Source organism: Siphateles boraxobius, unplaced genomic scaffold (assembly GCF_051911475.1).
Source record: "Siphateles boraxobius isolate OS27281-9 unplaced genomic scaffold, OSU_SipBor_1 1, whole genome shotgun sequence".
NCBI classification, from domain to species: Eukaryota; Metazoa; Chordata; class Actinopteri; order Cypriniformes; family Leuciscidae; genus Siphateles; species Siphateles boraxobius.
Genome location: NW_027508699.1, coordinates 27244105 through 27272020, shown reverse-complemented (window position 1 = coordinate 27272020; position 27916 = coordinate 27244105). Strand labels below are relative to the sequence as shown.

Genomic DNA, 27916 nt, shown 5'->3' with positions numbered 1-27916 from the left:
AATTGAGAATGGTCTGCAGAGAGAGAAAAAAAACTGACATGTGCTTGTCAGCATGTGTTTCTGACCTGTTTTAACCATTTAACTAAGAGGATAAATTGAATCTATAGACGTTTGGGGAGAGCTGCCATTAGAGGCGAGATTGCATGACTGATTTACTCATGCCATGGTGCATTATTTTCAACAGTACATTTAAACTATGTGGATGTATGGAGTTATGGACAGCTGAAGTGTAGTGTTTCTGCACCCACCTGAGTGGGTGGGTAGGGGATATCTAATTTAGCATGGAGAATTTGACTGGTGAAGTACTTTAGTTCATTTGATTAGACTTCTGGAAAAATTTCACACATGATCTTGAATTATATCAATCCTCTGGCTGCAATGCTTTTTCAAGCAAACTTTAAGCTACAGTGAGAGGTCATTTGTTAATGTAAAAGCAATAAACTTTCACTTTAACTCTTTCCCCTCCAGCTATTTTGAAAAAAGTTGTAAGCCACAGCTGGCATTTTTGATAATTTTCACAAGAGTTTTGTGGGTCCAGAATATTTTATGAATACCTGAGCATGTAATATGTCAATAGAAAGAACATACCCTCTGCCTTGAAACAAACAAACAAACAAACAAACAAACAAACAAACAAAAGTTTTATTCTAGCTTCATGCATTACTTTTTTATCAACACGTATATGGGTAAGTTTCATAAAAAAGCAACATTTTGAGCAAAAAGCTGAGCAAATTTGCGTTTTTGTCAAAGAATTCGTCTGGATCGGATTCAGAATGATGATAGATGGAGTAGATCGAGTTCATCAACACCCCCAAAGCTTGCACAGTCGTAGCTCATCCTGGGTCGACATTTCATTCAGTAACATAAGGCAGTTTTGATTTATATTCTCTATATTCTATATAAGATTGTGTTATTTTACATATGCATCTACTTGATGTGTCACAGCGCCCCCTAGCGTATGACAGTGAAAACACAGAAACAAGGAAAATTCTGTCAATTGCGTGGAAGAGTATTTTTGTCAGAATCTCTATACCAGAAAACGATACTCGGTTACTAACGTAACCTCGGTTCTCTCTAGAGAGGGAACGAGTATTGCGTAAGTTTAGCTTACGCTACGGGAAAGATTCATCTTCTCGAGATACTGAAGCCAAAAAATGATCCTTAATTTTGTATAACTTGTCAACGCAGTGCAGCAGCTAGCAGACCTAGAGCAGGCCATCTCGCGTGCTCATTGGCTGCCCTGCGGGCAACTGCTGCAGCCTACCAGTGCGCCTGGCGTGACGTCACGCCCAATGAAGGGCGCCCGCGCCTTTATAGCGTCACAGCCCACCAGATAGGCGTGGCTTAGCGTATAAAATAGGGGCTGTAGGCTGAATTCTCTGTTTTTTTGACGACTGAAGCGAAGTCGCTCGTGGCGTGAGCACGGCCGGTTACGCAATACTCGTTCCCTCTCTAGAGAGAACCGAGGTTACGTTAGTAACCGAGTATCGTTCTCTTACGAGAGGTTCTCTCGTATTGCGTAAGTTTAGCTTACGCTACGGGAACACTTTGTCAACGCCGTGCGCGCCAAGCATCCACATGAGACCCCGAGCTTAAGGGGAACCCCATAAGTGGAAAAAATAAGGTGGCCAGCCACGCGGGCCATCACTTGTACATAAGCACACATAGGGAATACAGAGCAGCGCGCCGGTCTGTATAGTCATATGGCACATACCCTACTTAGTGCAGCTCAACCAGGAGAGCTGAGTCATGAACGTGATCTGAGCAGGAGATCTGGGCAGAATACATCTCTTTTCAGACTGACAACAGTTTAGCCTGCAAGGCAGGAACTTCTAGGTTATAAAACCTGACAAAGGTAGACGGGGAGCTCCAGCCCGCCGCTACACATATGTCATGGATAGAAATTCCACTGGACCATGCCCACGACGAGGCCACACCTCTCGTGGAATGAGCCCTGATGCCCAGAGGGCATTGCAGGCCTTTTGACGCGTAAGCTGCCGCTATAGCGTCCACTATCCATCTGGACAGGCTCTGTTTCGAGGAGGCAAGCCTCTTGGCGCGCCCACCAAACGAAACGAAAAGCTGTTCCGAACGCCTGAAGGAGGCGGAGCGCGTAATGTAAAACCTCAGCGCTCTGACAGGGCATAGGAGATTCACATCACTTTCGCTGTCAGATGCTGGGAGAGCTGACAGCGAAATAACTTGCGCTCTGAATGGAGTGCCCATCACTTTAGGGACATAACCATGTCTAGGTCTGAGGATGATTTTAGAGTCATTTGGTCCGAACTCAAGACACGACGCGCTGACAGACAGCGCGTGCAGATCCCCTACACGTTTTACTGACGACAGTGCAGTCAGAAAAACGGCTTTTAGTGATAGATATTTCAACTCCACGGAGTCTAGTGGTTCAAATGGAAAAGCTTTCAGGGCCTCGAGGACCAGTGAAAGATCCCACATGGGAACCGACGGGGGGCGCGGCGGATTCATCCTTCTAGCTCCTCTAAGGAAGCGGATGACCAACTCATGTCTTCCCAGTGACTGGCCGTGCGTCGATTCCGCGAATGCTGCTACGGCCGCCACGTAAACTTTGAGCGTGGATGGGGATCTTCCCTTATCCAACAGCTCTTGTAGGAAAGTGAGCAGATGCGCCACCCCGCATGTCCGCGGGTCCAGACCTCTGTCGGTGCACCATCCAGAGAACACCGACCATTTAGACGCGTAGAGCCTTCTCGTGGAAGGGGCTCTAGACTGCGTGATCGTGTTCATCACTCCTTCTGGCAGGGCAACGAGTACCCGTTGATCAACCATGCATGCAGAGACCAGCGCTCTGGATGGGGATGCCAGATCGTGCCGCGAGCTTGAGAGAGGAGATCTGCCCTCACCGGAATCGGCCACGGAGCTGTATGTGACAGCCGTGCCAGTTCCGGGAACCAAGTCTGATTCTCCCAACGCGGGGCTATGAGGAGCACCGAGTGGCGCGTTTCCCTGATCCTCTTGATCACCTGTGGCAACAGAGAGACCGGAGGGAAAGCATATAGCGGGAGGCTGGGCCAAACCTGGGCCAGCGCGTCCTCGTCCTTCGAGAAGAACATCGGGCATTGAGCGTTGTCTTTTGACGCAAACAGGTCGACTTCCGCTCTGCCGAATAGGCGCCACAGTTTCTGGACCGTTTGGGGGTGCAGGGACCATTCCCCTGGGGGAACATTGTCCCTGGACAGTCTGTCTGGGCCGTCGTTCAAATGGCCAGGCACATGCGCCGCCCTCAGCGAGCGCAGGTTCGTCTGTGACCAAATAAGGAGGCGTTCCGTCAGATTGCAGAGATTTCTGGATCTGACACCGCCCTGACGGTTTACATAGGATACCACAGATGTGTTGTCCGAGCGGACAAGAACATGCTGGTCCTGTATAAACGGGAGGAAGCACTTCAGCGCGTTCTCGACCGCTATCATTTCCAGACAGTTTATGTGAAAACCCTTCTCCTGGTCTGACCACTGGCCAAAGGCCGGTCTGCCCTCGAACAGCGCGCCCCAACCCGAGTTGGACGCGTCTGTCGAGATGACCTTCCGATAAGAGATGGTTCCCATCATTACTCCATGCTGGTACCAATCGGCCACTAACCAGGGCTGCAGAGCTGTTATGCAGGTCTGAGTCACTCTGATTTTCTGGCCGCCAGACACCCAGGCTTGGCGAGGCGCGCGAGCGTTCAACCAGAGTTGGAGCGGGCGCATGCGCAGTAGGCCCAGCTGGAGCACCGCTGCAGCTGATGCCATACAGCCCAACATCCTTTGAAATGTTTTCAAAGGGAGAAAGCTGCCCTTCTGGAAAGATGCGGCTAGGTGGCGAACACGGCGCGCGCGCTGTGTCGATAAACGAGCCGTCATGGTCACCGAGTCCAGTTCTATTCCTAAAAAGGAAATTGACTGGCTGGGCAGTAATGAGCTCTTGGTCCAGTTGACCGTGAGACCCAAGCTTTCCAGATGACTGAGAAGCACTGTTCTGTGAGATAGTAGTTCTGTCTCTGACTGTGCCAATATCAGCCAATCGTCCAGATAGTTCATTATGTGCAGCCCCTGACTTCTCAGGGGGGCGAGCGCCGCGTCCATGCACTTTGTAAATGTACGGGGTGCTAGGGACAGGCCGAACGGCAGGACGGTGTATTGATATGCCTGACCGTCGAATGGGGAATCTCAAAAATTGCCTGTGACGGGGTACTATCTGAATCTGAAAATAGGCATCCTTCAGATCTAGAGAAATAAACCAGTCCCTCGGGCGAACGTGCGCGAGGATTTTTCTGGTCGTAAGCATTTTGAACGGTCTTTTTACAAGCACTTTGTTCAAATATCTCAGATCTAGGATAGGTCAGAAGGCTCCGTCCTTCTTGGGTACGAGAAAATATCGGCTGTAAAAGCCTGACTCGCTCAGAGAAGGCGGCACCTTTTCTATAGCCCCTTTGCACAGCAGCTTTGCTATTTCTGCGTGAAGTAGGTGTGCTACTTCCGCATTCACTATCGTCGCGGTCCGGGCTTGAAAGCGCGGAGGACGGCGAACGAATTGAAGTGCATAGCCCTGCTTTATTGTGCTCAACACCCATTCTGAAATCCCTGGGATAGTTTCCCACGCAGCTATGTGAGCCGCCAGGGGGCGAATGGCCTCCGGGTTCAGACCGCCGCCATTTGCGGGCTTGTGAAACTGAACCGGAGCCGAGAGCGCGGCGCGCGCGCTCTCGGTTCTGGGCAATGGCCGCTCGCTGACAGCCGAGACCGGCTGACTTATGTGAGATGTCCCGATCATAAGGGATGGGGAACATACTTTTGCCACACTTTGACGCGCGAGCAGCGCTCTGGGCGGGAGAGCTCTCTGTAAGCGTGAGCGCGCGCACGCAGGCACGAGACTTACAACTGTATCTGACGCCCCGATCATAGTAGATGGGGAGCGTTTTATTAACGCCCTGTGTTTCGTGATAACACTTAAACGCACAGGCGGGACCCGGGGGAAGGTTTGTGTTAGCAAGCGTGAGCGCTCTCTGGCGGGCACGAGACTTACGTTCATAAGCTTCTTTGATCGTGTAACAGAGCGGGCAGATAGTGGGCACAGACCTGTGGACACATTTCTTACATTCAACACTCGAGCGGCTTTTCTGCGTTTTATGAGAGTGTGCTCTGTGAGTGACACGGGATTTTGAGTGCTTATGTGTAGGGGTGAACACTGGGGCGTGGGCACATTCACTACACTTAAAACACTGACGGCGTGAGCCGGACCAGACATTATACTCTTTTTGAGATTTCTCTGGGTCGCCGTGAAAACGGCGTTTGTGTGCAGGCGAGAGGGTGAATAAACCGGCTCGTTGGCTGCTAGTTGAACCACTGCAGTAGCCTGTTCGAAGGGGACTGACAGGGAAATGAACTTTGACGGCGGTCCGGCCGCGGCGGGACACGCGCGTCTTTTCTCTCCCGCTGTTAGGAGGGCTTCGCGTGCTCAGACTTCAGCGTGAGCCTTTGCCGAGGCCCTCTGGGGGGCGGCGGTCTGCGACGGCTGTCTGAGCACGATCTAGGGCGGCCGCCCTGACGTCGCTGCGAAGGCTGATGCTGAGGCTGTGCTGGACGCTGGGTGCTGGTTCGCACAGGAGGCTGGCTTTGTCTCTCGCGAGAGCAGCCTGTGGCGGAACTCGAGCGTCGCGGCAGGAAGAGGTTCATGGCCTGCGTGGTCTTTTGCACCATAGAGAAGCGGTCAACAATCCCGTTCACCGCTGGGCCGAAGAGACCAGTGGGGGAAAGCGGCGCGTTCAGAAAGGTGGCTCGCTCAGTTTCCCTCATATCCGCGAGCGTTAACCAGAGGTGCCTCTCCGTCACGGTTAACGCGGCCATGGCTCGTCCGATGGCCTGGGCTGCAGCTTTGGTGGCGCGGAGAGAAAGATCCGTCGCGCTTCTCAAATCCGTAACCGCAGCTGGGTCCCGGCCCTTCTCATCCCATTCACGGAGGAGGTCGGCTTGCAGGATCTGAAGCACAGCCATCGAGTGTAGAGCAGACGCGGCCTGGCCGGAGGCGGCATAAGCGCGGCCGACCAAGGCGGAAGTGGCTCTGCAGGCTTTAGACGGGAGGGCTGACCGTGACCGCCATCTTGGGAGGGCGGGCAAAGGTGCGCTGCGACCGCCTCTTCCACAGGGGGAATCGCTGTGTACCCTTTCTCGGCGGCGCCGTCCACTCGGGAGAGCGACGCGGAGGCCTGTGACTGAAGTCTAGCAGAAAAAGGTGAATTCCACGACTTCGTCAGCTCCGCATGAAGTTCCGGCAGGAATGGAGCGGGCCTGGTTTCTGAAACTGCGCGGCGGCGACTTTGAAGGAAGCAGCCGTCGAGCCTGTTCGGCGCGGGTTCCTTCGGCAGCGACCACTCGAGGCCGAGACGGTCGACAGCTTGCGTCAGCAGGCGCATAAGTTCCGCGTCAGCTCCAGCGCGGGTACGGGCGGATTCCTGGATTGACGAGGAGGCGGAGTGAAGCGACCATTCCTCGCTGTCTGATGCCAGGATAGAGCAGCAGTCTTTTGTGGCGTGTCCCACGGACTCATCCTCCGAAGTGACGGCAGTGAGGCTCGCAAGCGGCAGCTGCGCGTCAGTGAGGAGAGGTGGGGAAGGCGAGAGCGAGGCTCGAGGGAGGTTCTCCGGCGAGCGCGTCGCTGTGGCCACAGGTTCCGGCTGTCTCAGGGAACGGCGCTTCTTTCTGCGCGGTCCCACAGGGGCGAACACGGCGCGCGCCACCTAGCCACATCTTTCCAGAAGGGCAGCTTTCTCCCTTTGAAAACATTTCAAAGGATGTTGGGCTGTATCGCATCAGCTGCAGCGATGCTCCAGCTGGGCCTACTGCGCATGCGCCCACTCCAACGCTGGTTGAATGCTCGCGTGTCCTGCCGAGCCTGGGTGTCTGGCGGCCAGAAAATCAGAGTGACTCAGGCCTGCATAGCAGCTCTGCAGCCCTGGTTAGTGGCCGACTGGTACCAGCAGGGAGTAATGATGGGAACCATCTCTTGTCGTAAAGTCATCTCGACAGACGCGTCCAACTCGGGTTGGGGCGCGCTGTTCGAGGGCAGACCGGCCTTTGGCCAGTGGTCAGACCAGGAGAAGGGTTTTCACATAAACTGTCTGGAAATGATAGCGGTCGAGAACGCGCTGAAGTGCTTCCTCCCGTTCATACAGGACCAGCATGTTCTTGTCCGCTCGGACAACATGTCTGTGGTATCCTATGTAAACCGTCAGGGCGGTGTCAGATCCAGAAATCTCTGCAATCTGACGGAACGCCTCCTTATTTGGTCTCAGATGCACCTTCGCTCGCTGAGGGCTGCGCATGTGCCTGGCCATTTGAACGACGGCCCAGACAAACTGTCCAGGGACAATGTTCCCCCAGGGGAATGGTCCCTGCACCCCCAAACGGTCCAGAAACTGTGGCGCCTGTTCGGCAGAGCGGAAGTCGACCTATTTGCGTCAAAAGACAACGCTCAATGCCCGACGGTCTTTTCGAAGGGCGAGGACGCGCTGGCCCAGGTTTGGCCCAGCCTCCCGCTATATGCTTTCCCTCCGGTCTCTCTGTTGCCACAGGTGATCAAGAGAATCAGGGAAACGCGCCACTCGGTGCTCATCATAGCCCCGCGTTGGGAGAATCAGATTTGGTTCCCGGAACTAGCACGGCTGTCACATACAGCTCCGTGGCCGAATCCGGTGAGGGCAGATCTCCTCTCTCAGGCTCGCGGCACGATCTGGCATCCCCATCCAGAGCGCTGGTCTCTGCATGCATGGTTGATCAACGGGTACTCGTTGCCCTGCCAGAAGGAGTGATGAACACGATCACGCAGTCTAGAGCCCATTCCACGAGAAGGCTCTACGCGTCTAAATGGTCGGTGTTCTCTGGATGGTGCACCGACAGAGGTCTGGACCCGCGGACATGCAGGGTGGCGCATCTGCTCACCTTCCTACAAGAGCTGTTGGATAAGGGAAGGTCCCCATCCACGCTCAATGTATACGTGGCGGCCGTGGCAGCGTTCGCAGAATCGACGCACGGCCAGTCATTGGGAAGACACGAGTTGGTCATCCGCTTCCTTAGAGGAGCTAGAAGGATGAATCCGCGGCGCCCCCCGTCGGTTTGTACTTGCATGATTGCATTTGTACTTACATGATCCCAAATGTTTCCAACAATGTTTAAATCCAGAGAAATCGAATCAGTGTTATTTAACACGGTTAGTTGTATTGTTTCTTGATTTACTGTGAGTAACATGTTTGCCTCAAGAGACAACAAGTTTTTTCTAGTGGCTAACATTTTGTTGCAGTAACAGTAATTCAGCATTTTCATACCATACAATATTTAAAACTAAATTGCATAACATTTAGCAACACAAGTCAGCCAGCTTTTATTATGATATTCTATTATCAATCCAGCTGTAGTTTGCAACATGTGCCTCCAGCCACCGAGCGAACGCACAGAGTAACATTAGAACATAACTTTCAACACACTCAAACATATTGGTAGTATGACCATTTTGACCAAGTCAAAAAGTGCTCCGTTACTCCACAAATTTAATTTGCCGAATAAACTGACCTGTATGAGTAGCAAAGTTAAAGTTCAGGGAAGAAGGTAATCGCAAAATATACACAAACAACAAAACAAAAGGAGAGGTAGCAGCCGACTGCCGCATATAAGCATAATAAAAACAGCAACTTGTCCTGTTCCCCTCTTGCCCTATACTGTTACTGCCCTTTCCATTCCTTCTTATATCCTTTTGAATAAGCGGCCTCTGTGGGAACTTGTATATTGTGCCTTTAAACCTTTTCCTTTCTATGATTTAGCTGCTCTGAGATCAGCTCATCTTTCCAATAGGTATGATGCATTTAAGTTATTTTTGGTCTGTCAAACTACTGCTCAATCAATTATAATGGAACTACATTTGTCAAAGGGTAAATCATAATGTGATATTAATTAAGCTTAAAGGGACAATGTGTAGTTTTTTAGCTATTTTATTATCTAAAATCAATATTTTTATTCATAAATATGTCCTCAATGGTGTACAAATACCTCTGCCAATTATCTGACTTATCCTCGTAAACGAAGAATTTATTATCTTTACATACATGTGACGGGTAGGTCCACGGAGGCTTCCATGTAGTTCCGCCATCTTGAAAAACTATAATAGCAGAGAGGGTCAAAAAGTACAACGCGTTTCCACAACGCGTTTTCGTTCAGCCAGTGACACGTAACTGAAAGCAGCAGAAACGGAGGAGCAGAGCAGTGAGAGACTCTTGTCACTGCCCCGTGTTTTTCAAAGTCAGTAATTCATACTGTAACATCCGTTTGTTCGTTGTGTCAAGTTGCAGTTTGTTTGAAATAACAAACCTGTTCACCCGAAGGAAAACTTGACGAAGTGCTATTAGAAGACATCCTGTCATAGCTTTTTGGAACATAACAGCTACTGTAGATGCAACACGCTTTTGAAAGCATCTACAACACGCTTTTTTCGAGGCGCTAGAGAGCACAATTCGTTTGAATGCAAAATACAATTTCACCGCTAGATGGGAGAAATTCCTACACAATGTCCCTTTAACTTACTAATTATAAAAAAAATCAGATTCTCATATTGGTGTCTACTTTTAAAGTCTTTATTTACATACTTATTGATTGATTGATTGATTGATTATGTTAATGTTTGCATCTAAGGTCTTACATTTACGTTACATCTGTATTAATTTTAGGAAGTGAAAGGCTGTCAAAATCCATGAACCTTAGAGCAATGAAGCTCTTTCACATTTTTCAGGTTAGGAACATGCTGTCCCGAAGAGTCCTGCAATGGATTTAAAATAAATCAGCCTCACATAGCTCTGATTCAGTGAGATGGCATGAATGTGAAGAATGTCTTTTGTGCTGAACTTAAAGGTCACCTGCATGCTAGTATGTTTATTGCCATACATATTCCATCTTTGAGTTACAACAACAATCATCCTTAAGTGTGTTTGTGCGATTAAGGCCATCAGTCAACTTTTGAAGAGCAAATCGTTATTAGTAGGATCACATTTTCTCCCATCGTTAATGCTAACGATGTCTCGGTTCAGTGAGTAAAGAATTGCACAACAATATTGGAGCACACCCCATTCGGTTCCTCGTAGCTTCCTGCCATAGCTTTGGAAAGATTTGTTATGTTCCCCGCTTTGGAGACAGGCAGATAGATGAATGGATTACATATCCCCTACTGTTGACAGTGTGATATAGAATATTGGATATGTGTCTCACACGTATAAGTTGGTAGAAGGTTTATTTGCAGAGCTTGAGACCTTATGGCTTTAATTTAAATGTATTTTCCCCTTTTAGTTCTCCTATGGTGGGGTTGACCTTCAAAACCAGTCTAATAAAACCCAGAAGCATTCCATCTAAATATGTTTAAGTACAGAGATTTTTTTTTCTTTGATAGATTTCCTTGCAGCTTGTCTTTGTAGCCTCAAGTCTCTGCACCTCTAGTAGACTTCAAAACAAATATGCTGTATTAAGTTTAACTTTCAACAGAAGTTAGATGGGTTTTGGAACAAAATGTACACCTCTGAGTTTGTCTGATGTGTAGTCTGCTTATAAATTGTGTTTAAGTTTTTATAGCTACAGGTTATTGCTTAGTAATTGTGATCATTAGAAACCTCCAGCATAGCAATCAACATTTTTTCCTCCCACCACCATTTTTTATTCTGCGCACATCACATAGACTTTATTGAAATATATCCCTGTTTCCTTCATGCACAAACTCTTGCTGAGCCTCTGCCTCATAAAAAGCATGGTAAAAGCCAGTCTGCTCCACGCCACGCCACATTTCTGCTGCATTCTTGTACACACAACACTGGTGGCCAAACACATTAATCACACAGAGCCTCTTCTCAAATAAACACAGAGAGAGAGAGGGCCAATGGTGAAAAATGAGTGACAGATGAAAGTCATATTTCCTTTGTGGGTATCATCTCAATACTAGGGTTGAAAAACTGGAGCATAATTCAATAATTCAAAAGGGAACTGGTTTGATATATCTGAGGATGTGTCAGGGGGGACCTCAAACATGTGTATCGCTCAAAGGGTAAATGATTTAGAGCTCTCTGGAACATGTAAATCATGCGGTACCCAGAGCTTGACTTACAAACGTATATATCATTCTAATGCATAGTTCATTGGCATATAAGTGGTAAATATTTAATATAGCCACTTAGAAAATATATATTTGAGTATACTTGTTTAAAAAAAAAAGAAAATAAATGAATACTTTTATTTAGCAAGGGTGCAATACTTTTATTTAGAAAATATTTAGCCATGTTACATGTAAAAAAAAGCTTTTAATTGTGTTAACCACACATTATCGGTCAGGAAATTAGCAAAATCTAAGCAAATGGACTTAAAAATATATATTTTTATGGCAGAATATGGGAAGTTGTGTGTGGAGTGAATCACAGTGAAACTCATGGTGATGCTTCAGAGCGGTGTCTTCAAGTATCTGGTGATAAATATAATAATAAATGCATCTCTACAGTGAAGCATGGAGGAAGAGCTATGATTTTGTGGGGAGCCTTTTTAGCCGCTGGTATGGGGAGCTACTTCTCTGTGAAAAGTCATTTAATGTTTTGTAGTACAGAAGAATATTGCAGAATGGCTTGCTTCCCATCAATGAAAAGTTGTTATCGTAAGAGGGATGATCAGATGTTATTTTTCAACAATACAATGTTCCTGCCCAAGTTTCAAAGACAACCAAGTGGCTTGAGAACAAGTCCTCCAGGCTCATCTCTGCAAAGGCTAGATTTAAATGAATATTTGTTCTCAAATTACACTCATTAATGAAACATTTTTCAACTACTCATGAACTCTTTGAATCCATTAACATTGAGTGGAACACTGACTCTTCTTCCTGTAAAAGCTGTCTACAAGTTGAGGAAGGCTATTCCATGCTAAAGTTACTTTATCTACAATATATGTGCAATTCTTGCTAATATCCTGACCAGAGATTTGTGATTAAAATGGTTAAGACCATTATAAGACCACTAAATATTTTGCCACTTCTAACTTGCCTCATTTGTTGTTGTTGCTGTTTTGTGTATTTAAAGTTACAATAGTTTTCTAAAATTAAAAATTAAAACGGATCATTCACTTACCCTTGTGTCTTTTTAAAACATATATGATTTTAGAAGTCTTAAAATATAGCAAATTCCACAGAAGAAAGTCAGTCAGAGTGATGATGGTGAGTACACAATGGCAGTATTTATTATTTAGATAACTATCCCTTCAAATCTAGTCATCAAAATCAATCAATCAAAAAGCAAAATATGAAATTTATATGAAATATTGCATAAAGGGGTACATTATACATGCCTAAATACAGACTTAAATCTTACCTTAACTTGCTGCCTTTTTTCCAGGATTCAAAGTATAGTACTGCAGTTTGTAAATCATTCGCCCAAAAAGCAAAACGTAATTAAATACCGGTAGTAACAGTATTTACTTTGTTTTTCAGGGGTAAATATAAATATATTATATTTATATTTTTATTTTTTATTCTTATAATTTGTAGTATTATGTTTCTTGTTGTATTTGTATTTGTATATGTCCACTGGAAGCCTCAGTACCAAAACAAATTCCTTGTGTGTGCAAGCACACTTGGCAATAAAGCTCTTTCTGATTCTGATTCTGATTATGAAAATTAAAGACACGGACACAATCACTTATTCAGAGAATCACTGCTGAGTGAGAGGTACTGACTTTTTTCAGCATGCAGCTGGACATTTCCTTACTACAGAACAATTTGTCCCTGTTCTTATTCCCTACATATTCCAACCACATGTAAAAGTATCCAAATATTTATGGAGACAATCAGGTGTGCCAAATATATTTTTTATAGTGTTCAGGCTCTACATTTAGCCCTTAACAAATTAAACATTGAGTATGTCTGCTGTAGGGAATGTTTTAAGCCATATAATTGTGACTTTTCAATGACAACATCATTTGAAAGTGTTCCATGAGGAAGCTACTGTCTGAGGAATAATGTATGAACACATTATGTAAAAAGCCGGACCCCTGCTTCTCTTTAAAAAACATTACACCTGGCCTGCTCTCCAGTTTCAGCCCAAGCATTTCACCTCAGTGTAACACAACACCCTGAGATCAACAGATGCCTGGGAAATTATAGCCAAACAACTTTACTGATGACTTCTGATAATTGCTCTTCCGTTCCACTTAAAATCTTGATTATAGGCTGACAGAAAAATATGTGTGGATTTTCTCCAAACAAATTAATTATGTATCATTTATTGTTTATGTATATATTAATGCTTTTGAGAGCAGATATGTAAGAAGATCTTTACAAAATCTTATGTTTTTGTTATGGCTGTTATGTTGAAGTTTATTAATTTGAATGTACATCTTGTTGTAGGACTACATGCTTAGCGTTGAATTTTTTTTATAAACGGCACAAAACCAAAAGCTGTAAATCAGATTAGGAATCAATTTCCATTTGGAAAGTTATACAAGTTTTGGAATCAAGAGGAAAAAATTTGTGGAAAGAACCCATAAAAATTTTGCTCTATTGCACCGTGTTGTTTGGTGGCGTATTTAAGCTCAGGACTGTGTTGAATTTGGCTCTACGTGCCTGTCAGAAGCTGTATAGCACAATTCCTGGAAAATAGATTGGTTAGCACTGCTACTGTAAGAAAAGCTCAGAAATAAAAAAACATTCATCAAAATTTACCTGCGAGGGATGGTGGTATGCTTGGAGCGCTCTTGTTAAGTTTGTATTTAATGAAATAAGTTCCAGACAATGTTCAACATTACCTCCCTCATTCAGTTCTGTCCTCTATGGTTAAGTTTTGGAGGTAGCCACACCCAGGCTGGCCATTGGCTCAGTGCTGCAATGAGGACATTTAAACAGTTTGAAGGCAGAGAGCTGAAGGACTTCCCGGGACATTGTTGGACAGGAGGGCCCTGGATGCCTAGTCTGAGCTTGTAAACAGGTGCTTGCAGTAATAGGCGTCAGTCAGTGAGCAGGGATATTACTGTGGCAGGGAATATTCTGGGGTAAGGCATCTGCAGCTTCATTATTGCCTGCGCATTAACTTCTCACTTTTTTTACAGCCATAAAAAATTCAATTTTATTGACTTCAAATTATGTCATGGTGTTTGTGAGGGTAGATATCATGCAGTGATTTTGAAAAAAATATATAAGTAATTGCTTGGTAATTATTTAATATTTAATCTACACTGTAAACATGTTTTGACAGATAATCTAAAATGTACTTTATAATCAAATCTAAATGATCTAATTTTATTCAACAAAAAAAAAGTCATGAATCAAATTAAGTAATTTATATTTCATTAAAAACAGAGAATATAGTGCAATCGAAATTTAAAATTTTCTTTTCTAGTTTTGTAATTGCTAAATGTCCATGCTTGGTAAATAACCATTGCCAAATGTATCCTTTTTAGATAAATATACTGAAAGCATTGACAGTAAGCTTTCATTAGCATGTTCATATTTTGTCATTTGGGACAATGTTCTGTGGTTTAAAAGTACAACCAGCTTCATTTCAATAAATAGTGCTCGATGAAAGCCTTAAAATAAACCATTGATACATAAATCTTGTACAGCAATGGGTGTCCCAGTCTTGAAGTCAGGTGCTTGGCAGCACGGTTTGTAAATGAAAGCCCCTTTTTTAATAGTTTTAAATAAAAAATTTTTTCAAACAAATTACTATTTTATATTTATTTAAAAATATTTGATATTACTTTACAATGTGTATTGGTACGCTATTTGTCAGTTTTCTTTTGAAACCTTCCTACTTGCCATAACAGAAAAAAATATGGTTGTCATATAAGGCTGTATTTCCTGCTCGTTCCATCTGTATGCTTTTTTTTTCTTCTGAGGCAAATGCGTTGTACTTAACCTTTTCGGACCCCACTTTTACACAAGATCTAAGCAACATCTCCCTCGTCTGGCAGATTAGAAGGAAAGGCTACTGTGTTGGCTTCAGGTATTATCAGAAGCCCAGATCAGATGAACAGCAGATGTTGCACGCAGCCCACTGGAGTTTTACTATATGCTGCCCGCACATTACACATTACAGGCAAAAAAAAATCAGTTTTGGGTATCTGAAAGATCCTCTAAGGCTGCTGTGGTTTCATTTCCCAGTGGTTCATATACTGTGGAAAGGAAATGAGTCTGTACCTAGAGTTAAGCTTAATTGCTTTCAGCTCTCATCAACTGAAGAGCAAAGGGGAAAATCACTAGTGCTGCATGTTTGCGGCTCACAGTCTGCACTCCTCACCTCTCCGCCTCTTCTGTCTCTGCATCGGTAAGCCCTGAATCTCCTTCCTAATGGTGCAAATGGGGATCCGCTTCAGATGCAGTGGAACAGACTGTCTTTGTCTTCTTCCTAATGTGTCTCAGGAGAGGAGAGGGCATGGCACGGCACAGTCTGGCTCTCTGTTTTCCCGCCTTCTACCTCACTCAATTTATTCCCCTCTCAGAATATGATTTATGCTGTCTGTTTGTATGCCTTATTGCTTGTAGGTCTTTGCCCTTGTAGTTCTTAAAAGCCATGAATAAGTCCCAGTCACAGCATTGAAAGATTATGTTTTGACTTGGTGTCGAGATCCAACAGAAAACAGCCAATGGCCACTTAGCGGCCTGCATCTCTTCTATGTCTTGAACCAGGCTCTGTTAAGCATCCTTTCCACTATTGCTGAAGCAGGGATTTCATTGGGCACGGCTTGCTGAATTGTTCACTGTGTATCGAAAAGACATTTTCAAACATTACTGTGTCCAATCGGACATCAACTTGTAAAACTTGAGGAGATTCTTGACTGTTCTACACTGCACAAAAAAAGGCATAAAATAAGACATATCTTTTAAATTATTATTATCATTATTATTATTATATTTTTCTAATTTAAACAGTTTGTTCATCTGCATTTAAAACAGAGTCCCAGTTGCACATATGTATCATGCATTGCCCAGTTACGTGCAAAATGTGGGCAAAAAGTATTTTGTGGTTTTTGCAGTGCAATTTGTATTGTCTGTTCAGCTACTGTGGAGAGCATTTTCTTTAGTGTGTTTATGTATGTGCATGCAGACTCAGACATCCCCTCCTGTAGCTGTGGAAGAAGAAAGTTGGCAGGCTTTTCCAGTGTCCTCTCCAAGATAAATACAGTAAAAGGGCAAAAAGAAACAGCGCACAAGAAATAAAAGCCTCTGAAAGAAAGCAATAAACGAGACCCTCAAAGGGCCTTGCAGCTCTAGCATGTGTGGGGTGTCTGGGCCTGTGATGTGGGCTACGGCAGGACGGTCATGGACCTCACCACTCCATGCTTCAATACTGCACCATCTAATCTAATTAGCATCAGGGAGTCCTTCAGATGATGGAGAGACTCTCCTGCCTGTTTGAGTTCAGTGTTAAGTGTTTAAATATTACCCAGTGAGTCGAGTATTGTTATTTTGATATATCAATTAGAAGGGATACTGCAGAGTGAAATACTTTTTTCCAGTATGTCACAGATGTGAATGGCTTTGAATCTACATAAAAACACATTTTAAACCAACATTATTCCTCTAAATAGTCACAAATCGCTCAACAGACCGTAACAAACTATTTCATATGAACTGTGTTGCTGATTTGTTATGTGGCTGTTATAGGATAATTGTTTTGCTCTGTGTGGACATTTTGTTTGTGCTATTGATGTTGTTTTTGAAGTCGCTATTATTTGTATTGAGGTCTACCATTGTACATATACAGTTGGGTTGCATTGGCAAGAATATATTGGCTGGACAAGACATTTTGAATTTAGTGAATGATTCATATTGCTTTACTTGTTTTTTTAAGGTTATTATTTGGAAATTGATGAACACAAAATGGCCATTAGAAGTCTTCTCAGAATAATGCAATGGAATAGCTGTCCACATCTGCGAAAGAGAATCTGTCAAAAACAACAGCCGCCAGCACTGTTTTCTTCTCAGTTGGTTGATCTGCACGGCATGAGCTCCAGATTTTTCTGTGCTTCTGTTCACATTTCTATCTGGGTCCTGAGGGAGTGCATTTCTGCCATTCCACATCTGCTTCTGGACTTTGATGTGTGTTGATCCGTGTTTATATTTAAGTGCCACATTTACAAAGATCCTCTTAATGTTGCTAAACAAGGTGTGGAATGAATAAACGACAAATTCAAAAACGTGGTGCTGAATTTTTAAGCCATTTTTCATTTTCTGTTTATTACAGTGTTGTGATTGATAAAAGGACATAATTCAAATCCATAAAAGAAAAGTGCATATAGATATTAATCGGTTGTTGTCACAGGTTATGCAGTGTCAGTGAAACTACCTGGCTGTAAAAGCAGAGTAGATGGCTGTCATTTAAGGTCCCGTAGGCTCACAGGGGCCCTTGCCTTTGCATTGCATAATGGCTGTCTCATCTTCTACGTGTATTTATGATTTATTTATTTTTTACTCAAGTTCTATATGCTGTTTATCTACAACAATCAGATGCATGTAAATAATATTTTTGATTTATATTTTTTAATGTATATTTTTATTTTATATACATATTTAAAAACTTATTTAAATAACTGATTTTTTTGTTTTAATCATATTATGTATTTTTCAAATAGTTTTATATCAGATTTATGTATAGAAGAATGCTGTGATTTATCAAGTAATTTATGCTATATACATTTACTTATAATTAACTTAGTATAGTACTAAAGTATACTTAGGAAAGTATAAACTACATGATCAGTCTTTTAAGAGAAAACCCTTTTTTCCACATCAAGATAACCAGACCACACAAGATTCGCATACTTACTGTTAATGAATTACATTAACTTAGGTATGCTGGGGCCCTGCTTTCCGCTGGTGCTCAGGAGAAGAAAGTTATTTTAATTCATATTTTAGTTTTAAAGCAAACAAGTTCCTGGTGGCTCTTTTGAAGCATGGTTTTTCTCTTTTGTAAAACATCCTTATTTGCAGAGATGTATTAAAAGGTTTGAATGACATAATTGTCATGAGGATTACATCATTTAGTTTGAAGTGTTCTCTGCTCCCAGAAGCCCTTGTGGTTGTGGATGTGCAATTAATGGTTTTGATGGAATGTGCTTTGCAAACATAAGGTCTGCCCAGTTAGTAGGATCAGACATCTATAACACTGGCCTTGTAAAACAGATTTCGCTCCATTAAACATAATGTGATGTCTTGTGCATTGATTTGCATGTGTGTAGCATGCAAATCAAGCTCCTTACTGGAAGGTGAGACCGCAAACCATGAGGAAAGTTTGATATTTTGAGAAAGAAATGCTTGTAAATTCAACCACACAATCATCATAAGATTCTCCAAGAGTTCATGTCTTTTTGCTTTCCTTTAGAAACCATGATTGTTAGATTCAGCCGGATGAAGAGAGGTCTCTTTCTTCTGGGGACGCTCTTCACGGTGTCCCGACTTGTGCTGTCCGAGGAGGTGCTTCCAGCAGAGAAAGGAGTCACATTCAGCCATGTCTACAGGATTGACTCTGGTTGTAAGCAGAGCTCTCTAGTGGGACAACTTTCGCAGGACCAGGCCTCAGAAGGACAGTTAGTCACAGTGGATGGAGAGAATGACATTGTCTTCAAGCACAACATACAGCTACAGTCGGCTGGTTGTGGATGTGCTGACTCGGAGGATTTCAAAGCGCTGTTGTACCGTGTAAATGGCCTGGAGGAGGAGGTCACGTACCTAAAAGGCCAATGCGCCCAGGGCTGCTGCAGAGGAGGGTCAGGTAATGGTATACTAACCTAGGAGATTATTCCCTGATTTTAAGATTCTTGGATTGACTAAAAATGTATGGCAATTTCTTTTTTAGCTAGCAGTGCATTGTTGAAGGTTTTAGTGAATAATGAAAAAAATGCTAAATTAATTGTCTTATGTGTCCCTTCTCACATGCAACACCCAAGCCTTTCTTTCTAATTACATACAGTATACATCTGTTTCTGTAATAGCCTATAGACTAACTTTGGATGTGATCAGTTAGGCCTACATTAGACCAGAATGATCAGAAACTTCACTCTGCCACCTTCGATTAAAAATAATTCTACTACAAATAATAGCAGAGATGTATGTCATCTGATTTGAATTTGAATTTAGAATTTTTGAAAGCAGAACCATTAAACTTTATTTAACCCCAATGTAGTATGAATATAATCTGGATGTAACTACATACTTCATGTTGTCGTTATCATGTGACCAACCAACCAGCGTCAGTTACGTCGCTTCACTTCATTTCACAAATCCTGTGCACACTTCAGAATCACACGGGAAGAAGTAAGTCATCCGAGTACTTTCCCCCTACTCTTTTATGGGCCTGTTTACACCTGGTCACTTCATGCGTTTTCTCTGATCAGATATCTATTCGATCATGAAAAGATCAGTTGTAATGCCCTCCAAAACGCTTTCGAGATGGATTTAAATCCGATTGCTCAAACCACTTCGGGAGGTGGTCTGTCTGGGTCGCATTCCAGGTGAAACTGGACAAGTGCATCTGGTTGTTGAAAACACATATGTGTAAGATTTACTCCTCCCAAAATGTAAAAAAAAAAATGACCACGTTTAGACCGGCCCTATGAGTAAGTGAATTCGGGAAGGAAGGAAGCGATTTCGGATGCAGCCATAGATTTATGGACCAAGGTCAAATAACTTAATTTTCCAGAATGCCATTGCCTGCTGTATTTTTTTGAACTGCAATTCAGTAAATTTAATTCAAAAGCAAATTCCTTGTACCAATTATACATTAAATATTCTCTCTATTTTGTTACTCTCCGCTCCGTTCTCCACTTCTGATTTAAATGCACTGGAAGTAATACCACTTTATATCTTCAATATGTTAAGAGTATTCTCCTCTGCTAGGTGTGGACACCAGCTGCAGTGGGCATGGCACGTACCAGCATGACTCTTGCAGTTGTAAGTGTAACCCAGGCTGGGAGGGTCCAGACTGCTCCATCTCATCCTGCCCTGATGAATGCAATGATAATGGCCGCTGTGTTGATGGACGCTGTGTTTGCCATGAAGGCTACACCGGCCATGACTGCAGCCAGCTCACGTGCCCCAACGACTGCAAAGATAAAGGCCACTGTGTGGATGGCAAATGCGTGTGCTTTAGTGGATTCTCAGGAGATGACTGCAGTGTCGCAACCTGTCCGAATGACTGCATAGGTAATGGTCGCTGCGTGGATGGACAGTGCATCTGCGATGAGGGATTCTTTGGAATCGACTGCTCCACGGGTAAGATTGTCTTCAGTGTGAAAATGTGAAGTTGGTTTACACAAACAAATATATATAATTTGAGTGTCCCACCGTGTAGGCTATTTAAACTAACTCCGCCCACTATTGTCTGACTGAGCCAGACAAAATTACAAAAGAAATCTTGCTGATAACAGGAGCAGTGGTGTGGAGAGTGAGGTGGGTGGCATTAGCTTTTGATGCGACCGACACAAGTTTGAATCTGCCGCATATCAGCTCGAAGAGGCATTTATTTTAAATTAAAATTAAGAAAAGGTTTGAAAATTGGAAATAAAGGGTAATAAAGTGTTTAACGGATAGGGGTTAGGTGTTGGTGACTTTAGGGATACTGTCCTAATAAAGCAGCATCTATTTCTGATTTTAATAAATACAGTCATACACTGAATATGTTGTTATAATACATACTGTTAAATAATATATACTACAATACACTGAGGAGCAAATAGTAACTGCCACTATTTGCACTAAAAATATAAAGTACTACAAAATATAAAATATATTTTTATTTGCACTAAAAATACTATTTACACTTAGTGCAAAGAAAATACTGCTATTTTCACTTAGTGAACAGACTAATAAGATTCCTTCTCTTTCTAATCAGAATACCCTGATTACAGATCCACGGGTTCTTTTTAGTGAATCATGCACATACAGCAGTATGTGCGTGATTCACTAAAAAGAACCTGTTCATGATAGTCATTCATTCAGAATTTGGACTACACTGGTCTATTTGCTATATTTACCTATGTAAAAGAAAATTTTAGATTAAGTAAATTAAGCTGACAAAATGAGTGTATATTTACTTGATTATTGTATTTTGTTTGGCTTACTTACTATTCTTAATTTCTAGCAACTTATAACTTACAACACAAATAATCTTTTTGAGTTGAACCAACAAGCACCACACATGAGTTAGATCAATGCAAATAAATGCATTTCTTTTTTAAAACAGGCATATAATCAGAAACTTTGAGTACTAAAATTCACACTTAGGCTATATATAATATGTGCTTTATTTGAGAGGATTCTTCAATATTACAAAGTAAGGGACAACTTTTCTAGTTCAAGCTTTGACATTGTGCAAACTTTACAATTTTCAGCTACTCCCCTACTTTTCCAATAAACGCTTATATAAGAGCTAATTGAACACTTTGAGGTAGTTCATTTGCTCATATTAACTCTCTTTTTCAGTCTCCTGCTGCAAGAAAAGGTAAAAGATAGGCCTCATTAGCACAAGGGAATTGTTTTTCATCAATCCTTTTCTGTTCCATGCGCTTTGGCCTCAGACCTTCAGATAAAAGTGGAGTGCCTCAGAGTTGGAATGCATGGATAGATGAGCTGAGTTTCAAAAAATATTAGCCATGGCCAGAGCCTTGGGGTGTGACACATCATCTGTGTTAACACTTCTGAAATGGCTTCTTAGGGGAGTTAGGGCACAGTGTAATTTACTCCAAGAATGATAATAGTAGGGAGTTAAAAGCAAGCACTGCAAACTAGTCAAACGGATCAATTTAGCTGTTACATTCTCATGATCTTGACATGTCTCATGATCTAATTGGCTTTGGAATATAACTCGAGGGTTTCAGCTGTCCATAACTTGTCTGAAAGATTCCCCATATCTAACGCTATAGAGAACTGCCATCGTTAATAAACCACACTCGTTCGTCCATAAATGAGATGTCTGACTTGTAAAATCTTATGTGGATTCTTGGATGATGCTTTAAAAGTTATACCATGAACACCAGACGTAATAAAACATATAGGGGTTATTATATTAAGAGGTATTTATTAGGGTTTGAATGCTAGTTGTTTTAATACCCAAAACAATATCCAAAATTATTTTTATACATCCAAATTCCCATTATATCATGCTTCTGGTAGAATAGAGTAAACAGAAATGTGTGAATATGACATGTTTTGGTATAATATTAATACTTAATATTTATTTTAAAACTAAAACAAACAAGTTTGGGGTTGGTAATATTTTTTAATGATTTTTTCCTTTTCTTTAAAAAAGTATTGTGAAAAGTTATTACAATTTAAAGCCATTACTCCAGTCTTCAGTGTCACATGATCCTACAAAAATCATTCTAATATGCTTATTTGAAGATAAAGAAATATTTCTTATTATTATTGATGTTGAAAACGGTTGTGCTGCTTAATATTTTTGTGAATGTTTTTTTGAGGATTTTTTGATTAATAGAGAGTTCAAAAGAACAGCATTTATTTAAGAGGAATTGATTAATTTAAGTCATGCTTGCTAAATAAAAGTATTCATTTCTTAAAAACTACATCAACAACAGCAACAAATCTGAACGGTAGTGTACTGTATAAATAAAGAAATTTGGGCTGAAGGCCTAGCCTGACTGGATTATGTGGAAGCGATTACAAACCCACATAGATTAGACCTGTATGAAAAACACCATGAAACGATTCTACGTTAATCGTAAATGTGGTCGATCATCAGAAGATCTGCGTGGCAACTTTGTTCTGACCACAATGAGTCTAGTGGGTTTTGGTGGATGTCTCAATGGCAAATCAGCAGCACAATGCAGATGCTGATTAGATTTAGATTTACCTTCTATGAAAACATCTGCTGCTGCCACAGGCTTAGACACTGCATAAAAAGTCTTATTATAACAAAGTGTTTTATAAAAAATAAATGTGAAAATGTGAAAGTGAAGCAAAGGCCAAGTATGGTAACCCATCCAAGCTAGTGTACACACAAGAGCAGTGAGTAGAGAACACACACACATCAAATAATTATATCTATTACAGATCGCAATAAAATGCAATTAAAATGGCATTTATGGTTATTTAAAGGTACTTTAAGCATCAGGCTGATGCTGCTCTGACTAGAAGAACCACCACTGTTGATTTATGCTAGTTTGTCCAAGTCCAAACAGAACGGTGTTATAATTGTAATTTAATGGCTTTGGTTATCCATTACAATCAATCAGTAGGAACATGCATTTCCAGCACTTATGCTTTCTTTCCAGCTGGCTGATGATAATTCATTAGTTCTGCTGGCCTTTTGCGATATTATTTACGGGTGAAATTGTTACTGGAAAACCCTGGAGAGAACGGCAAGAATGGCCATATTAACTGCCACTGGATGGAAAGGCTCCTGCAGAATTGAAGGAAAACATTTGACTTCCTGCCCCCTCTCCATGTTGAACAATGTCCAAACCTGCTGTTCATTCTTTCCTGGGTAATGCGGTCTCAACAGCACCCTCATGGAGTTCCCTGATGTTTTTCCCCCTCTAACAGTGTTTCCTTAAATCCACCATCTCCTTTATGTTTCCCCCATAAGCCGGTGGGTAATGTGTTAATGGAAACTTAGCTCCCTGGGCTGCTGACAGTCTGTCTGACTCTGGGGCTCCTGGATTGTTACTGGTCTGGGACCTCACTCTTTTCTTCCTCCACTGATGTGCAGTTTTGTTCAAATCCATACTTATTGATGGAGGCCTAAAACCGCAAAGTAACCAGAGTGAAAATGTAAGATCTACCAAAAATAGCCAGCTAAGATGTTCAGTAAACCTCGGGATCACCTGGTATTTGGCAAGGTGAGCTGCATAAATGTGAATAAGCTTAAGAAATGAAAGACGAGAACTGGGTAAAAGTCAAAGTCATTATTTTCTCACCTTCACGTCTTTCCAAATTTGTATGACTTTCTTTCTTCTGTTAGACATAAATGGAGAATTTCCAAAGAAAAGTTTGGCCACTCTTTTAAATATAGTGAAAGAGAATGGGGACTAGGGCTATCAAGCTCTAAAATGCCAAAAAAGAAAAAGAAAAAAAGAAGCACCATAAATGTGTCATAAAAGTGGCCCATATGACTCAGGGTACAAGTCTTTTGCAGTTTGTGTGATGAACAAATCAAAATGTACTTAAAATGATTCAATGAAAAGCTCTCCTTGGTGTATACTTGAGAGAAGTAGCAATGTCTTATTCATGAATTAGTTGTTCTTTTGAGTTGGATCTTTTTAATGAATCAGTTGATCTAAATGGTCTGAATGATATGTTCATGAATCGGAATGATCTGATTCATCAGTTCAGCACACTGACTATGAGCCTGTAAAAATTTAATGTAGGTTTTACTGTTTTAGTCTTTCTACTTGATTTCATTTTTTTAATTCAGAGGAACTAATTGTTACTACTTTGTTTCTTTGTAATTATTTTAATTCCTTTTTTTAAATTATTTGCAAGTAAAAGTGAATTTTAATTTCTAAGTGGAAATTGTTTCAAAGTTAATCCTACACTCATTTTTGTTTCAGAGGGGGGGAAGATTCTCAGTAAATAGGGACTTATTTCAGTCTGCTATTTATTGATGAACAAATCTTTTAATAAACCAGACCCCATTACATAGACCCCAATGTCATCTGATGTAAAAGAATGCTTCTAAACTCCCAGTGTTAATAAGATTGTTTCATACTTTAGTTCTAGGACCAAAAGGCCTCCGTCTGATCAAAGTCACAGATGTATCTCTGCTGGTGGAGTGGGAGTCTGTAAGAGGAGCCGAGTACTACATCCTGTCCTACTATCCAAAGGGAGACGAGGGAGCCATTAAAGAGGTCCAGGTGGAAAACACAAAAAACTCCTACTTAATCACAGGCCTCAGACCCGGAGTCACGTACATAGTGCATGTGTACGCTGTCATCAGGGGCATTAACAGTGATTCTGATGAGATTGTGGCTACAACCGGTAAGAATGATTGCTTGAAATGCTACAGAGATACTTGTAATCATGTAGTATTAGGGGGTTTATTTATTTATTTACAGCTTAAAACAGATTTTATGTCTCTGATGCCTTGTAAACAAAAGAAATAGGGGTATTTGTGTTCACCATAATGCCAGATGTAACTAAGCTTGTAGAGTTCAATGAATGGCCAAGAACACATTTTCATGGAATTGAATGTTTGCAGTTGTGTAACAATGGGATGTGCACTACAGCATTTTGATGTGGTCAGTTGTACATTCTCTAACAGCACATTAGACTCCCATGAGAAATTGCTGATCATCTGGATATGATGACAAAGATGAATGGTCAGCATGGGACATTGTCAATCACTGGTTAACAAAGAGTTTGAATGTCTGAAAGCATTTCCTTCACAGAGATGAGAAGGGCCAACTCAGTCTGAAGTGGTAGAATACTTGGCTGTAACGAATTTCTGTCATCAGGTGGCAGAATGTCGATGCTTGTAAGAGGAGTACCGGAGACATCAATTCAAAAATATGAAAGAAATGGCAATTCATTTGCATAATTTGTAACCTAAAAGTGTCACTGCAGAATCATTGTTAAAGGATTAGTTCACCTCAAAATGAAAATTTCCAAATAATTTACTCACCCCAATGCCATCCAAGATATCCATGTCTTTCTTTCCTCAGTGGAAGAGAAATTAAGTTTTTTGAGGAAAACATTTCTGGATTTTTCTTCGAATAATGGACTTCAATGACAACCAGCGTTTTGAAGTCAAAATCAATGCAGTTTCAAAGGTCTTTGAAGTGCTTCAACGGACTGTGCACAATCGCAGCTGAGGAGGAGGGTCTTATCTCGCGAAACGATAGGTCATTTTCACACAAAAAAAAAAAAAAAACTTTTTTACTACAATTGTTCGGATTGAGCTGATCTGCAACGCGCCGGGAACTACGCCATTACGTTGAAAGGTCAGGTTTGATGTCGCCGGCGTAGGCAGAAGTACCACCCTACTGTTTACAAAGCGACCAATACAATTTGAACTATCCTCCTGCGCACGGTCGAGTGGGGCGGTACTTCCGCTGGCGCCGGCGACATCGAGCCTGACGGTGCTGATCCACTTGTCCGACACGACTGTCGCGTGGTGTCGCGACGCCTGCCCACATTTGTACGTTGATGGGCGTTCATCTGTTTGCCGCTATGGGCGTGGTTTTGACTGAGCGGGACATGTTTGGGTATCAGAACAGAGGACCTGCGAGAGACATCCCTCCATCTCCATATGCTCTACTTCTATTGGATATAGATGCCTCGGGTCAACGGACTTCATTTGCATAAAGATGTGCATCGGCCAGCTTCTTGACGCGCAACAATTTTCAAAATGAAGCGCCGCCTTCCCGGAATGCTTTGCGGGCGCGACAAAGTCGCGTGATGTCACCCACGGAGTGCGGTGCGACAGAAGTGTCGCACGGACAAGTGGATCAGCACCGTGACCATTCAACGTGATGACGTGGTTTCCGGCGCATTGCAGATCAGCTCAACCCAAACAATTGTAGTTAAAAAGTATATATATATATATATAAATATATATATATATATATCTTTTTTTTTTTTTTAATGACCTATCGTTTTGCAAGATAAGACCCTCTTCCTCAGCTGCGATCGTGCACAGTCCTTTGAAACTGCATTGATTTGAACTTCAAAACTCTGGTTGTCATTAAAGTCCATTATTCAAAGAAAAATCTAGAAATGTTTTCCTCAAAAAACTTAACTTCTCCTCCACTGAGGAAAGAAAGACATGGATATCTTGGATGGCATTGGGGTGAGTAAATTATTAGGACATTTTCATTTTGAGGTGAAATGATCCTTTAAATTTAGAAAAATAAGTGTTCTCCACCGTTCTTCACTGATTAATTATTAAAAATTATATATATTAATATTTGCTAAAACAATGAATTATGTGTAATATATACAATTGTAATAGCATTTAATATAATTAATTTAACAACAAATTCATTTTGGTTACTCCCCATTGTTTTGATTTCTCCCAAGAAAAAAATTATTCATGCACAAATACATTCAGAGAATAGGGTCGTTCTACAATACAACATCACTCATATTGTTTACCAGTGGCAAAGTTGTAACAGTGTAACAGTGACAATGTAAAGTTAAAGGCTACTGTCATATTGCACAGTGAAACATAAACAAAAATCACTTTTTAAGCTGTTTACTGTGCATAACAGATATTGCCCCGATCTGCTTTTCTCTTCAGAGGTCTCTGGTATTGAAGGAATAAAGGTGGTGGGCCAGACAGAGGACTCCATCCAGGTGGACTGGATGAACCCTGCGATTGCTGTGGACTACTTCAAATTGACCCATTCTAGCCCTGATGGTCAGGGAGGACAGGAGAACGTAGCAATGAGCCAGGAGGCCAAAACCATGCACACCATTGTAGGTCAGTCTGCTGCAATACATCCATCTACAGCAATAATTCAATATCATGGGTCCCTGAGCTTCAGGCAGGGTATGTTGAATTCAGTGGCTGTGTAGTGAGAAAAACATGAATGTATGTTTTCCAGGTCTCAACCCAGGAACAGAATATCAGATAGGTGTAAAAGTGATCAAAGGTGAAATTGAAGGCAAGCCATCGTATGCCACAGGGGTCACAGGTCAGTAATGTGCCTCGTTGCAATGCATTAAGTGGAAAATAAAATGTATGAGATGCCACTTTTGTTTTTCTATCGTAGTGGGGACTTTTCATTGACTTCTATAACATTTTTAAATTGAGCTAACTATATTTTCTGTCCCCTAAACCCAAGACCCTTTAAAAAAAAAAAAAAACTTTTCTGCTAGCCTTTTTTTAACAACATTAATATTTAATATGTTTATTAACCCGCGTCGTTGTCACATAGGTGATTTT

The 27916-nt window shown here is 42.0% G+C and overlaps 1 protein-coding gene across 3 annotated transcripts in view; it reads left to right on the top strand.

Annotated features, from left to right (window-relative positions):
- Window positions 1-13914: 13914 nt before the first annotated feature.
- The window catches only part of tnn (tenascin N), a 32869-nt gene continuing 18867 nt past the window's right edge, over window positions 13915-27916 (top strand). The window contains exons 1-6 of one of the 3 annotated variants that reach the window (XM_077231949.1): window positions 13915-14066; window positions 18398-18787; window positions 19912-20286; window positions 24745-25008; window positions 27269-27451; window positions 27576-27665. In XM_077231949.1, the coding sequence (XP_077088064.1) occupies window positions 18403-18787; window positions 19912-20286; window positions 24745-25008; window positions 27269-27451; window positions 27576-27665 (1297 nt within the window). In that variant the 5' untranslated portion in view covers window positions 13915-14066; window positions 18398-18402. The remainder of the gene's footprint in view (window positions 14067-18397; window positions 18788-19911; window positions 20287-24744; window positions 25009-27268; window positions 27452-27575; window positions 27666-27916) is intronic. The other 2 variants (XM_077231957.1, XM_077231943.1) reach the window with 2 other exon arrangements.